Source organism: Accipiter gentilis, chromosome 24 (genome assembly GCF_929443795.1).
Source record: "Accipiter gentilis chromosome 24, bAccGen1.1, whole genome shotgun sequence".
NCBI lineage: Eukaryota > Metazoa > Chordata > Aves > Accipitriformes > Accipitridae > Astur > Astur gentilis.
In genome coordinates, this window is record NC_064903.1 from 7,904,352 (window position 1) to 7,919,528 (window position 15,177).

The 15,177-nt window shown below is 46.8% G+C and overlaps 2 protein-coding genes across 8 annotated transcripts in view; one reads left to right on the plus strand and one right to left on the minus strand.

Annotated features, from left to right (window-relative positions):
- Positions 1 to 14,385, plus strand: part of TMEM255A (transmembrane protein 255A) — a 28,185-nt gene extending 13,800 nt beyond the window's left edge. For 3 of the 5 annotated variants that reach the window (XM_049828085.1, XM_049828083.1, XM_049828080.1), the window contains 6 exons: positions 2,230 to 2,319; positions 4,229 to 4,291; positions 5,350 to 5,438; positions 8,122 to 8,284; positions 10,283 to 10,426; positions 13,922 to 14,385. In XM_049828085.1, coding sequence (XP_049684042.1) covers positions 2,230 to 2,319; positions 4,229 to 4,291; positions 5,350 to 5,438; positions 8,122 to 8,284; positions 10,283 to 10,426; positions 13,922 to 14,080 — 708 coding nt within the window. In that variant the 3' untranslated portion in view covers positions 14,081 to 14,385. The remainder of the gene's footprint in view (positions 1 to 2,229; positions 2,320 to 4,228; positions 4,292 to 5,349; positions 5,439 to 8,121; positions 8,285 to 10,282; positions 10,427 to 13,921) is intronic. The other 2 variants (XM_049828082.1, XM_049828084.1) reach the window with 2 other exon arrangements.
- ZBTB33 (zinc finger and BTB domain containing 33) overlaps positions 1 to 15,177 on the minus strand; it is a 74,172-nt gene that overhangs the window by 45,344 nt on the left and 13,651 nt on the right. Inside the window, exon 3 of one of the 3 annotated variants that reach the window (XR_007509506.1) lies at positions 13,989 to 14,066. The exons of 1 other annotated variant lie outside the window; for it this stretch is intronic. The gene's annotated coding sequence lies outside the window, so the exon portion shown is untranslated. Of the gene's footprint in view, positions 1 to 13,988; positions 14,067 to 15,177 lie in introns of those variants that run through there. One more of the 3 variants, XR_007509505.1, reaches the window with a different exon arrangement.

Below are 15,177 nucleotides of genomic sequence, written 5' to 3' on the forward strand. Positions count from 1 at the left end.
CGGGGTGACCGACAAATACCCTAATTGTATATATTTAGTGTTTGGCTCACTTCCCATCTCCAAGGGTCATGCTATTTAGGGAGAATATCCTCCTGCATGTATGTATGAAACAAAGGGCACTACAGAGAAAAACTAAACTCTTTATGAAATAACCTAAGCCATAAAACCCATTTCTTCCACCGAGACTGTAAGAAGCCATGCTTTCTCCCCTTGTGTGGTTTCACTGGTTGTGCAGTGAAACAGTGTGACTGCTGTAGCGGACAGTGCAAGTTGTGGTCCAGATGTGGAGATGGTGTGGGTCTGAGTGGGGAGGACATGCTGGTGTTTACAGCTGACAGAAACAGGATCCCAGCATAGGACCTGATCCTGGAAAACTTGTCACCTGCTGCCATCTGCAAGTACTTCGTGGCACAGCATCTAATATTCCAGTAACAGCTTGTTACTAGTGACGGTGACTTGTTTGTATTTGTGGTCATTGGGTTAATTTCACAGTCTGCTCTGTCTACTGCTGCGGTTTTTATTTGCAGTAGGACAGTGTACGTCTTGAATACTTGCCTCATCTAGAAAACCATTTTATTTTCTCTCATTTTGAAGCTAACTGAAGTAAGCAATTGTACAGGGACCATTTCGGCTGTCCCAAGTGAGCCCTCCTGCCTCTCCAGTCCTTGCTCAAGCTGACCTGGTCTGCATGTGGATGTTGCTGGAGGAAGGTCTGTTTTCACTCAAGGAAGTTTAGGTAAAAACAGTGTGATTAACCTAAAAATCCTGACATACTTTAAAAATAGGATCCCTCCGGCTTGTGTTTGTCAAGGGTTTTGGCTTGTCTTTCCAAGAACTGGATCTTGGTGCAGTGGCAGGAACCAAGGTTTTCAAGCAAACTTAGCACCTGGAGCTTTAGAACAAACATCCCCATGCCAGGAGACCCAAGATATCTGTCAGTGTTGGCCAAGCTGTTACATTTGTGTTTGTGCTATTAGCGATTTTTACTATTGCTCAAAGCTCCCAATGACCAGAGTCACCTTTGTACTTGTGGGGAAGCAGTTTTTAACAGCTGCCAGCAACCAACACTTGAAGGTTGTGATCGCTGGAGTGGAAAACCACTAGGGAAAAACCCAATAAAGCTTTAAGTTCTTTAAATGGAAATACTGCTGCTCCCCAAGCTATGACTTTGTGAACCCGTCTGTTTGAATGCCCCGCTTGCCCTTCCTCCGCAGCCCTGTTGATATCACCGATGTGCTTTGGCGAGGGGGATTGGGGTCGGTACTGGGAGCTCTGTGTGTGATGAACTGGTCTGGAGCCCGCTGGCAGTGGCTGAGGTGCTGCTTGGGAGCAAGGAGACGGGTCATGTCAGCATTCGTGCGTGGTTCCCCCAGCTGAGCACTGGTACTTTGGCAGAGGTGGTGTTGAAAGTGGCGTAGCGGGAGTAGAGACTTTGTTTCTCATACCTGGGTTGGGGTTTGAGTATTTCAGGTTTACCTTCTGAATGCTTTCACCCTGACTTTAACAATGGGCAGGATGGGGCCAGTGGAAGAGGACCAGACCTGTCTGACTTTATTCCTTGAGCTGAAGGTGGAGATCTCTCTCCTTGCAGGTCCAAGGCGGGAGGAGGACCTGTGGGCTGCGTTCCCCACAACCCGGCACTGAGGAGCCCAGTCGGGCTGCCGTGCGGGTGTACAACACCGATGGCGTGGGCTGGTCACCTGTCTTCTGGTCTCGTGGCTTTGTGTTTATGCCTGCATGAAAGCGTTGTCTCCTGAAGGCGTAGTCCTACCAGAGAGGTTTCCATACAGCAGTCTCCTGTGTCCTTACAGCCTGGGAAGCGTTCACAGGAGCGGCTCCCCACAGCACTCCAGGATGGGGAGAGAAGAAATCCACTTCTTTCTCTCCAGGGAAGAGTTAAGGACAGCAGCAGCCAGAAGAGGAAGTGTATCCTCAGCCTAAGTTTAGCGCTTTGGAGTCACGGAAAAACTTGCATTACAATATCAAGTCCCCAGAGAACCAGTCTGGCACAAGGCTACTACTCCTGCCGCCTCACAGGAGCGGACGGTCTCCTTTGAGACGCACATCCCATTGCCTTCAATGAGACCAGTCTGTGCAGCCTGGGCAAACATTTGGGTCATTGATTGCTTGAGGGCTTATTGACTGTGGTTTACGTATCCTTGCGGAGAGGACACGAAATGCTTGGTTGTGGAGAGGCAGATGATACTTTGCTTTGTTTTCCTTTCTCAGCTGGTTGCATCGATCGTCTTCATCAGCTTTGGCGTCATTGCTGCGTTCTGCTGTGCCATAGTAGATGGTGTCTTTGCTGCCAGACACATAGTAAGTGCTTCCAGGAAAACACAGGTCCTGTGATGCTTTTCCTCTAGGAAAACAAGTGATGGTGTCCGTAATCCCATATCAGGCCACATCAAACCCTATAAATATATGTCATGTGCTGAATGCTGTTTTAAATCATAAACGTTAGAAAAATGTATCAGCTTTTCAAAAATATTTTGAAATTAGCAGCAAGCATTAAGATCTTAAAATTCTGCTTTAGTTTTTTTGTGTATGCTTTATGTGTTTACTGAGTCTCAAAACTGTAAGATGTAATGTGAATTACAGCTATTGCCAAGAGACAATATATGAGCAGTAACATCTATTGTATTTTAAACGTTAGTGGAGGTAGTTCTTAGTGCTGATTAAACCACTGGATGTTGTAGTAGAATTAAGCAATTTGATACGAAGCTCGTTAAAGCGTTACAGTATAAACAGGAAGCACTTGCAGTAGGTTCTCAGTTTCCATTAGATGACATAAAAAATACGAGCTACTGCTGTCACGACCAATTGCTAGTACAGCGGGACATGCAAAAGCTTCAGTTATTAGTATAGAAATGAAAAAACACAATTCCATTTCAACTTTCTAAATGAAATTTATAACTGCAAACAGATTTTTGTCCTGCAACTCTGCAGTTTGATGACTTTTTTTGGAAATTTTTGGCAAAATGGGATTAAAAAGATCGATTTGGGGCTTATTTGTGATCGGAATGGAAAGGAATTTCAGAAGGTCAGAATTACCCATGAAGTGGAAACTCCCCGTGTCAGCTGGCTCATTATTCTCCTTGTAAAGCCGGCTCCCCTTTCCTGCCCCTGAGCGTTCCAATGGTAGAAAGACGGCTGGATGGCAGGATTTGCTGACAGAGCAAAGGGCAGCTCCGCTCAGCTGCGTGATAGGTCTCTGTCTGTCTGGATGCAACCAGCAAGTCTTGGCCATCTCTGACCCCCCTCGCGAGGGCATGTAAAGCATTAGCGTTGATAAAAAGGTGAAGCGCTTTCGACTCCTGATCTTGGCCATGTGGGTCTGAGCCCCGCAGACTCGCTCTGGGATTTTTAGGTGCTGACCTCATGGTTGGGTGATGGCATGAGCTGGCACCTCCTCCTGTCTGGCCCTGGGCATGTCTGCTTGTCTGAGGCAGCCAGAGCTGAGCAGTTGGGACAGCAAGGGCTCTGGTTTCTGCCTCTTCATAAACGGACATGCTTTTGGCCTCGCTTCACCCCCTAACAGTCCAAAGACGTCACAGTCTTGCTGGAGACGTGCTCCTGCTATGCTAGCACGTAGCGTTCCCCCGATCACCTGCTGCAGCCGCTGCCTTGCCACCCCGAGTTTTGAACCAGATGCCCAGAGAGCAGGTCCAGCTGCTCCTGGGAAGGGCTCGCTGGTGTGGATACGCATCCGGCGTTGCTTTCCCTGACGTTTTGCCCTGGGGACCAGGCTGCCCCAAAGTGAGATGTTAATGCATGTTTTTAGGCTGAGCCACTGGTAATCCTCCCGAGCTTTCCCACAAGCTCCTCAAGAGCCCAGAAAGACAAATTTGCCAACAAATGAGAAAGTGTAATGATTCAGCATGAAGAATCCTTGGAAACGCCATCAGGCAGCCCTGGGTTGTGTCTGAGAGGACGAGGAATGAATCATTCAGGTCAGGGTGGTTGCCCTCACCCAAACGAGCCCGACTTAAAAGCCTGCTCCTCCTCCCATGCGAGCTGCAACAAATACATGCCTCCAAGGACTGGGATTAAACATCACGGGGGGCTCGGGGGGGGCTGCTATGGGGGGCGATGCTGCAGAACAGCCACTGTATTGAGGTGCTGGTGCAAGAGCAGGGTCTCTCCAAAGCCTGGCCCCTTTCCCCAGACCAGCTAGCTGATTTTGATTTTGCTGCAGTGCTAAGCCTGGTGGTTTTTTCGTTGGCAGGATCTGAGGCCGCTGTACGCGGGGCGATGTCAGTACTACTCCAAGAGTACGACCCCACCGGAGGTAAGAGCAGGTTTGGCTGTGCTGTGTCCACGAAGGCATCAGCTTCACGGTGCAGGTGAAGGAACCTGCTGCCAGGCTGCTGCTCTGGTGTCCCGGAGGTCTGCGAAGCGAGGAGGGGGTGGGAGGCTGGGCCTGGGGCCGGAGCGGGGTGCCGGGAAGACTTCAGAAGTGAATTTCTCCATGCTTGGTACTGCCACATTAGTGAAGGAGCAGGTTGAGAGGAGGGGATGGGGGGTAGGAAAAGACACGTTTCTCCAGATCTTCAGCTGTGCATTCATTACAGGAGCAGGGTGGTGGGTTAAGAGTTCAGACAGCAGTAATTTCTGTGGATATGAGCAACATATACCAGCCTCTGCACCTCTGCAGTCTACTGTCTTCTCCAAAGAGAAGCCTGTTGGGAATGGATGTTCCTGCCACATACTGATAGTGTGTGTGGACATCTTTGCTGCCTTTGCTGTGAACTGAGAGTCTCTCTGAGGTTTCCTCACAAGTTCCCAAGTACTTTTGAATAACCGCTATATTCCAAATTAAAATGCCTGCTTGAGGTGCAAAGTAAATATTACCCAGTGGGGTAGTGGGATCCATTTGCTTTTCAGCCCAAGGACTGTCTGTGTGAGCTTGGGCGTTACTACCCACATGCAGACAATTAACCGCTTTAGTCAGTTATTCACCAATACTGGAATCTTGCTCTCAGTTTTTATCACCCTACTGACAACTCTTTGCTCTGAGTTGCTGTGTGGTGAGGAGTGTTAGTTCAGCAAGGTCTTGGCTGCTTGTGAGAGTTGCACAACCCCCCTTCCTATGCAGGCACATGCTTATCTATGACTTCCCCATGGTTAAAGGAAACGCTGGTCTGTTCTAGTCTAGTGCGTCTTTATTCCAGTATAACTGTGTACTTTGTAAGAGCTGTGCTGCAAGATAAGGAAAGAAAAGTCTGCCTGAGGCTAATCTGGAGATCAGTACAAAATCTACCCGTAGAGCAGGCCAACTAGCAGCAGAAACCATGTTTGGTGATTATGTCCTTACGTGCTTTATGTATTTTTTCTGTATTCACACAGGCAATCTGTCACCCACAGCGCCGTGCACCCTGCACACCAAAAATAAAAACCAACACCTGCTTCTGTTGTGACCTGTATAACTGTGGAAAGTGAGTAAGCTAAAAACACCATTCATGGCCATGGGAAGGGTGAGCAGTGGTCATGCTGGTTTGCAGGTGTCTGAAGGGCTAGGATAGGGCAGGAGCAAAATATCAGCTAATGACACCTGTTGTGGGAAGGGATCTTAAGCTGTGGTTGCTGGCCACAGGGAATCCCAGGCAAAAGATAACCAAGTAAAGGAGTGTATGAAATACACTCAAGCCATTCCAGCTACGGTGAACATGCTCTGGGCCAGCCCAGCTGGAAAAATGAAAAAGGTGGGAGTTTCCATTACTTCCATGTTTGGTGCCTTCCCCAGTTTTTCCCCTACTCAGTGTCGCATGTCCTAACAGCCTTCTTCTCTGTTGGCACTGTTTGTTCGCTGGGTTTTATTTTGTTTTCAAAGCCTGAAGATGTAAAAACTGGGACATTGTTCTTCCTCACCTTGTCACTGTTCCATTCCCCACTCTGCTAACAGGGAGGAGAGTTCACAGGCCAGTGCCACCTGCGTGTTCATAAATCAGTCTCCTCTCTGCCCAGTGAATATCTTCAGGTTGGAAGGTGTACCAGCACTGTGCAAAGATGAGTCAGAGGGGTGGTTACCAATCGAGAGCTACTGCGTGGTGATCACACCATCATTAGATCTGGCTACTGTGCCTAAGCCAACTTAATTTACAGCATGTGCTGCTTATATCATTTGGACTGCCTAATGTGTGTCAGCAAGTGATTAATAAATGGATTTTTTTTTTTTTTTTTTTTTTAGTGCTGGCTCTTGCCTAAGGCTGTTTCAGGCTTAGCATTTCTCACAGTACTTAGTTGGGCTGGCCCCCACTTAAATCATTGACTGTGGTGGAGGAAGATCAAAAGCTGCTGTTGGGAGAGGGTGGTTCCACATGCTGGGAAGGGTAATGCCTGGTCTCCGTAGGACTTTGTTTCTGTGGAAGCCACTGCAATGGAGTGAAGCTCACGCTTTCATGTGACAGTTTACAGAATGCGATCCCTCTTTACTAGCTGAAGAAAGCGATACACAGAAGTGATTGGAATAGAAAAATTTGTAACTTTTCTGTGTGGTTTTTCTTTTTTTTTTCTTTTTTTTTTTCTTTTTTCCCAGCAGTCAGGCTGGCTCAGGGTCTTGCCTCTGACTCGTTTTACCTCTCCGATATAAGATATCAGTTGTTATCATCTCAGTCTTGCTTAGTACCACACAAGTGTTCTGCACTAGGGAGGCACTGGTTCCTTTGGGATCTCAGTAAGAAAGCCATGGACGCTCAAGGCTGGTTAGCTCACATACTAAGGATGGAAATTATAGAAAAAATGACAGTAGTCTTGCATTCCTCCGAATGCTGGGAACCCTGGCTGTGTCCGCAGCGGACAATCCCCTTCCTGTTGATAAGTACATACTGTACAATGCTAAATGTTCTTGGTGGTAAACCAAGGCTCTCTCAGAGCTTTACATTCTCACACATCTCCATAGGAACGAGCTCTTGCAAACAGTACATACAGGTCCCATTGTTAAAGGCAGTCATGGTATGTGCTCAGGTTATACAGAGGTCATGCAGGCTAACTTACAGGTTTTTACAACCTGTGGTTATGCTCTGCCTTGATTGTGCTTGAAATCCCTGCCTCATTGCAATGTCTGCTGCTGTGGCCTGCTACAAGAAGATACGGGAAAAAGGAAAAGAAGAAACTGAGTAATGAGGGAGGGAGGGCGGCTCTTGTGAAAGGGGACAGGTTCCTGCAGGCCTTGCAGAGTCTGCGGAGGAGCTGAGCCTGGATCTCCTGCTTCTTGGCCTTTAATATGAGCTTGGTTTTCCCCATTTTCTCAAAGCCCTTGTGCGGTTTGAGCCTAACCCCATGTGTGAGCTGGGAGGTAAGTAATTCGTAAGCCCTTAGTATTGTTTGTCCCTGATAAATATGTTTTCTTAAGGGGAATTTGCTGTAGCCCATGACACCTGGTAGGCTACGCCGAAGGCCAGCCTGTTCCCCCAAACGATGGTCAGAGAGAAGTCATTACTGAAGAATCCTGCCTGTGAGACTCCAGCCCACGTGTTGCGGGAGCCGCTTTTCCCTTTCCAAAATAATGACCTAAGTGGATTCAACCGAGTTTTCCCCATCTCTTTTCTGCATGTGGAAAAGCTTAAAAATGTGAGCAGAAGGACCTCTCTCTGCCAGGGTCCCGGGGGTCCTGCCAGCCTGTGCCATTGTAGAGCCGCGAAGCGCAGGCAGCTGGAGCAGGGCAGCTGAGCTGGACGTGCTTTTTGGACAAGCCCAGCTGTGCTGCCCTGTGCCCATCTTGTGGTGGTGAGGAGCCAGTGCTGCCCTGAGGGGCACAGACTGACTTCTCCGGGTAATTCCAAGACCAGTTTGTCCTTGGGAAGCGTCCAGGATCTGTGGAGATTTCGGGTGATAGAAGTAAGAGGCAGATTTAGGCTCAAGGTCATTTGGGTATGTGCGGGCCTTGCAGGACTTGTTTGTTTCACAACAGATCAAGATGTCTTCTGCCATTGTTGTGCAGGGAGATCTCAGTTGCCACAAGCATGGGATCTAGCAGGCTTTATCTCCACTCCCTTGGTAATTAGGTTAAAGCTATCATTAAATTGCAGAATGCATTTTACTGTCCAGTAGAAGTGCTTAGGTTTTATGATGTGTGGTGCATTTTTTTATCATTATTGTTGGGGTTTTTTCCTAATCTAGCAGAGTAGAGATTTCTGGAGGCTACTATGAATACATTGATGTCAGCAGCTGCCAGGACATCATCCACCTTTACCACTTGCTTTGGTCGGCAACGATTCTGAACATAGTGGGACTATTCCTAGGGATCATTACAGCAGCAATACTTGGAGGCTTCAAAGACATGGTAAGATGGTACCAATTTATCTGTGCATTAAACAAAACAAATCAGGCAAATTGCCTTTTAAATATAATCATGAAAACAGCTATTGGCGTTTCAATGCAAATGATCTATGCACCACTGCAGTCAGGCTGGAAAGAAAGGTTTGAAATAACTGTAAGGAGAAAGTGGAAATGGTTCACTTTTCTGATCTGGTGTTGCTATCACACAAGTGGGGTGGTTTACCTGGTGTGTGAAATGCCAATATACACACAGAGCAGAGTATTTTATTCGAATTCATGTTTGTGCAAAGATGGGGGCTAGGTGGTAATCCACAAAGCTAGCACACCTCATGCCTAAACAGGCAAGCACTTTATACAGTTCAGTTATACATATTCAACTTGCAAAGTTCTTACCCAAAACTATTACTGGTAGTCACTTATCTAGCACAGTTTCTATTGGGCTAAAGTTTCCTCACTTCGAATTAAAGGTACAGTGTTCTTTTATTCTACAGCACATGTTCAAGGAGAGGCGGGTGTGTGTGTGTGTGTGTGTAAGTCTTTTGGTCTTGAATTGAGTCGGTCGTTGTGATCTCCCCCTGCCACCTTTACATTTCCTCCAGTTATCAAAGATTTTTGCTGACTTCATGCCTATTAGCAGTTTTTCAACTTCTTGGCGCCTCCTGGGGTAGGATGTTCCCTTCTTATCAGTCTCCTAGTTCTCCTTCAGGGGCCCAGTTGTTAGCAAGGCATGCCTTGTTTATACAAAGGATATCTTATTTCACAAGACCTTTGTGGTCTTCTTAAGTAAATCACCCCCTAGGTACATCACTTCTCGAGTACATCTTTTCTTAAGTACATTCAGCATCACCACCTGATCACAATTAGAAAAGATGAACAGAATTGGGAGATTGTAATTTCAAAAGGAAACTTCTCAGAGGTGTTAGCAATACCAGGATGAATAAAATTAAGCTTTTTCTTAAAAACTGATATTCCTTTTCATAGCATTGACTTTTTACAAGGAAACGTGTGGTGGTTGCTCATGAATTATGATTTTATAGCAGTAGTAGGGTTCTGAGATTTACAGACTGTTTAAGCAGCCGTGTTAGGCTGAAACTCTCCATCTAGTTTCTTCATGGTGCAGAATCTGAGAGGGTGAACTGGGGACCAAAACCAGGTGAAAGATTGCAAACTTCAGATAACAAAAAAAAAATGCTGTTCTGACAACATGAGCTTTGAAATACCCTCACTTAACCAGGCTGCCTGTTGCCTTCCACACAGTTTTGTTCTGCAGAGGACAATTCAGTGGAGAGAACTGAACATTCAACAGATAAATTTGGGGTTTTTTTTCAGTCTGTTGTGTCTCATTCAGAATAACTCAAACTGAGGCACCCAGAAAAGAGCATTTGTTGGCCTGGCAATACATTTTTCTTACAAACAAATCTTGGGCCCTGTACTGAAGGTGCCTTATTTCAGAACTCTGAACTTCCCTGCACTCTTTGCAGACTCACCAAGGTCTTCCGCAAACAAAACAGGAGACACATTCCCAGCTGTGCATCGCGGCCTCTTGAAATTTGATCCACACCAGACAGCCTGTAAACCTCTGCAAATAAAGATGTATAGAAGTGTCTGTGAACAGCAGTACAAGAGGAATTGAAATATCTGATCTCAAAATGCCCTAAAAAATAGAGTAATCAAAAGTAAAGGATTCTTTCTCCTACTTGTGAAGGTGCAACCTGAACAGTTGTTTTGTTTGAGTACTGGCATGCACTGGGCTATTGCCAGCTTCTTCTCTGGAATCTGAGGGGAAACAATAGGTGGCTGAGGAATGAAATGACCTCTGGACTTACCTGCTGCCTAAGAGGGAACCAGATTGCCAGTTGCTAATTCAACAAAGTTGAGCTCTAAAGACACACAGGACTCCTTTAAATCACTTCTGCTTTCATTCAACTGTCAGCTTTCTGTGACCTTGTTAGTAGCCTGAGATTCTCTTTTTTTTTTTTTTTTTGTTTTTTTGTTTTAACAGACTCCTTCCCTCCCTACGCTGAACTGTACGGTTGAAAATGCACACCCTTCGGTGTCCTACTACTCAAGGCCACAGGTGACATCTTACAACACCTACTACCACAGCACTCCTCACCTGCCTCCCTACTCCGCATACGACTTTCAGGTAGGGAACATTACAGGATGTTTTCTTGTCTAGCGGCAAGGTTAAATCCAGCTGGTCTGCAGGACTCTGGAGGCATGTCTTCCCGTCATTCACACAGTTTAATTTTCCTGTTCCTGCAGACAATACCAAATCTTTCGTACTAGGCATTGGTCCTTGGCAGTGCTCTCTCTTTTTAAGGCAGTGTTTTCCTGAAAGCTGTCCTTGAAGAAAAGGCAACAGAACCTACTGCCTGCCTCCCCCGTTGTTCACTGGTAGAGGCTACATTAAAAAAGAGGCATTGCCTCTGGCACCTGTAATGCACTGAGCATAGAGGCAAAGCGAGGTGTTGAGGTGCTACTTTTTATTAGGCCAACTGCTATGTCTGAGAGAAACAGATGAGCTTTTGGAAACACGCTATTTGAGCTCCTGAAGACACATACTAACTGAAAAGCTATTCTGTTGTGGGTTTTTTCCACACACTTAAGCGGGTCTAAGAATGGTCCCTGCAAACATCACCTCTGCTGCAGTGCATCCCTTCCTCTTCTGAGTGATGGAGCTGTGCTGTTGGAAATGGTGATTTCATGTGAACCTTGCTGTCAACATCAGCTTCGATTCGTTGAAGCGGATGAGCACATTTCCTCCTCAGCTCTTCTGTCAGGGGGATGTTGCCACAGTGGTGATGTTAACTTAACACATGATACGTTTTCTTTGTAACCATCAGGGATGGAGACTTGTTTTTATTAACAAGAGCTTAAGGTCTTGGACATGAACAGAGAGGTGTGCTCTGTGATAGCCACCATCTCCCTCATCAGAGCCATGCATTAGAGATAACATGAATCTAAACTTTTCTGGTTTTACTGCTAGTGCCACTAGACAACACTGTTGTCAGGGCTTCCTAGAAGTATTTTGAACACTTACATCAGAATTTCTAGGACTTATTTATACAAATTTGTGACTCATTTTTGAGAGTAATGCAACCTGGAACAGTCATTAGTGTTGTGCAACTCTTTACGGTTACAAAAATGCCAACCTCAGCGCATACTAAACCAAGCTCTGCTGCGATGTCCTCTTCTCAGCCAGTTGTCTGGTGCTAAGTGCTGTTTGACTCGGGGGTTTGTCCGTACTGCAGCCACAGTACCAGCAGAGAGCTCAGCATGGGTGGATTTGCCCCGCTTTTCAACTAGAAGTACTGCTGGGGCTCTGCTAATGCTTACAGCTCAGCCGAACAGATGAAAGTCTCTCTCTGTCTCACTGCTGTGAGCACAGGTGTTGGCTTAGGAGCTGGCACAAAAGCTGGGAATAAATTGAGGTAATCCAAATTTAAAATAGCCAAGGCTCTCAGATGCAATTCCAAGTCTGAGCCTTGCTTATCTTCCAGGGAAGTTGAGATCCTGCATGAAGCATTAGCTGAGGCCTCTGGCTGTGGAGATCTCTCTCTCCTTGAGCCCTACTCCGACCCGAGCAGTGTCTGTACCACACTGGCACCTTCTCCCCTGCCATCCCACACCACATGGAGCAAGCCCAGCCTTGCCTCTCAGATCCCTTTTGAAGGCTGCACTCCCTCTGGTGCAAGAATTTGCCGAGTCAGTGCCTCCCACTCATCCCACACATCTTTCATAGGAAAAAAAAAAACCCACCCAACATTCCAGAATTTCTAAGGAAGCCTGTGCCCCTGCAAGAGCCTGGCTTTCACACACAACTCCAAAATGGGAGATCCAGCTCTCTGGTTTGGGGGGAGCACAAGTCGATGGGTGTTGCAGCGGCCACCGCGTGTGCCATGGCTAATGACACTCCAGCCAGCTGGTCAGGGTGAGGAAGGCAGCAGGCCTTTGCAGGGGGCCATGACGGGAACCGGGCAGGAGGAAAGGGCCCTGGTAGAAGTAGTGCCAGTATCTTACTCCTCGCTCCGTGTGCTTGGTTGGGGGCAATCGGGTGAGAAAGTTTCAGTCCTGCAGCGTTTTGACTTCTGCAGGCCCTGAGCCACGTTTGGCTCTGTTGAGAGAAGGCAGGCGAGCGTTGGCCTTCTCTGCCTTTCATCCCGTCGAAAGTGGAATTAGTGCCATCCTCTCAGCCGCCGGCTTCGTTAACAAAGCCCGGCTGCTGCCTGCAGTCGGCATGAGCCAGGCTCGCTTGCAGCCACAGCAGCTCTCCTCCAGGACGTGTGGCCGAGGCAGCCGGGCGCAGGCGCTTTGTAACCGTGAAAACCCAGGGCTGCGTTTGCTAACGAGCGCCGGCGCCGTGTCGCCACGGCCGTGCCCTTCCAAATGTCCTTGCGGTCCGGGGGGCTGCTGCCTGTTGGGCTTTAGGTGAACTGGGGCGTGATGGAAGAGCTGTTGTGTTGTTCGAAATGGGAACGGTTTGTGAGGCTTTCTGCGAGGTCCTCGAGGAGCAGGCTGGGCTTTCGTGGGTGTATCCGCTTAATAAACCATCACGGGTTGGTGTTAGGGGAGCAGCACAGAAAAGGCGCTGTTTGAAAACAACCGGCCGTTACTGCGGAGTCCGTCATCCCTCCACCCACCAAGGTAAAACTACGTGGTCACCTCTGACCTCATACGTTGTCCTCACTGCGTACAGCTCGGCCTCGCTGCCCCTGCCACGGGACCCTCGCCAAAACTCCCGCACCCCTTTTGCAGCACAGCGCCGATCCTCCTCTCGCTTCCGTCTCTGCCGGGGCCTTAAACCGGGCACGTTTGGGATTTGCAGTCCGTGCCCGCAGCCCAGGGATGGTGCAGGGGTGCGTGATACCGGCGGTGGGGCCGAGCGCCCTCCAACACCGCTGGGTCTGGGTGGGCAGCGCAGGGCTCAGCATGGCCATCGGGGATAAAACCACGGTGTGTTAGCGGCCAGAGGAGCGAACACAAGCGACTGTTATTTCATTGCCTACTTGTCTGGCCTGTTTCTGGACAGGACACAGCCTGTGCGCAGGTCTCTGACAGTGCCAGCGCCATATGACTTCAGGCTTTAGACCTAAGGTATTTTTGATAAGGAAGGTATTTTGGAGAGCAGAAATTAATCTTCAGGCATGCACGAATTTTGTTTCTCCGCTTTTTCAAGCTTTTTACTTACTGAAGGAAGAAATTATTTTGTTATCATTAGTTTCTAGATGCTTTTTATTTGTGATGAAGAGAAAAAGTAGTGTAAAAACAAATTATCTGCAGCCTGTTAATTGTTACTACTGGCTGATGTGCGAAACCCAAGATGTGAGAGAGACTCATCAGTTTTCAGTTGTCTGGCCTCTGTGCAGTAGGTACACAGAAGTGATGAGAGAGATTTTTATTTTTTTTAATGCCTTCTTCAGTTTGAGGTCTAAGGAGTCTCATTATGCAAAACTGTTACAAGCTGTGCTTACCTTGAATGCAACAAGTTACTTGAATACTTATTTGTATGCACATATGTTTTGCAGAAGTGAACCTTGAAATGCTAATCTTGCACCACTTGGTAATGAAGTATCAATTTGCCAGGGTCCTTTACATTAAGAAGTGGTTACATTACAGCCTTCTTGCTGTCTCCCTGCAGCATTCCAGCATGTTTCCAGCCTCCACTCCTTCTGGCCTCTCCGATGACCCCCAGTCAGTGTCGCCGTCTCCCAGCTATATGTGGTCGTCTAATGCGCCGCCTCGTTACTCGCCACCGTATTTTCCACCTTTTGAAAAGCCACCACCTTATACACCGTAAAGAATGTGGGAAAGAAGAAAAAAATATTTGCCATTGAAATAATTGTGAACATTTTGTATTTATATTTTACTGTGGGAGGGAGCAGGAGGATAGATACAGAAGATAATTGCAAATACAAATATTAGATTGGACTGTTCTTTCTTGCGAGGCTTATTTCAGAGGTTTAACAACGGAATATGAGGAAGGGGACATACTGCTGATGTTTTGCAGTGTTGGTGAGTAGCAAGTGACCTAAATTCCAGCCTCCTTGTTTTACTGCGAGGTTCATGCAGTCCTTGGTTTTTAATAAAGCGATACAGCACAGATGGTAGATTCTGGTCTGCCTTACTCCATCTTGTGCCAAGCTGAAGTAAGGGTAGCCAAGATCGATAGTTGCAGGAGAGTATCAGTCTCTTTAAGGTGAGGGTGCTTGCAGACACCTCGACTTGATGCTTGTTTTGTTTGGCCTTGGGATTCTTTGGGGCTGCAGAACCTAGCTCCTGTCACTTGTTGGTTGGTTACAGCCTACGCACTGGAAAAATCTTGGAGGGAACCACAACAGTGTCTCAAACTTTAGTGTTAATGAAAACGTCATAGGATATTTTTCATGTATGTCCAGCAAAACAATCGGAATATTGCTTTTTTGACGGGAAAAGCTTTAATAGGCAAGCTGTTTTTATTTCAGGATGCTTCTTAAGGTGGAAGGTGAAATGGACTTGTCTCTCTCTGAATTCTGTGTAAGTAATGCTGAAGTCAAACAGTTTGGGTGATTGCACTGACTAAATCTTCTTTGTATTCCTATAAAGAGCATCAGAAACTGTCCACAAGTCACTAAAACAGTGCAGTGAAAACATTTTTTTTTCTTCTTCCTTTCTGTTTGGTTGGGATTTTTTTTTTTTAAGCTTGTACTTTTAACTTTTTTAATGGACTGAATCAGCACCCTGAATAAGCACTGTTTTAGTAACTGTATTATGGGCTGCACATAAGGAATATCCACTACTAGTTCTCCAAGATGTAAGTCTCACATGGATAAAATTCAACACCCTGTAATATAGGATGAAACTGATAGGAATTTGCAATTATTATTGTGACTTTCATTTAGTCTTCAGCCAATGACT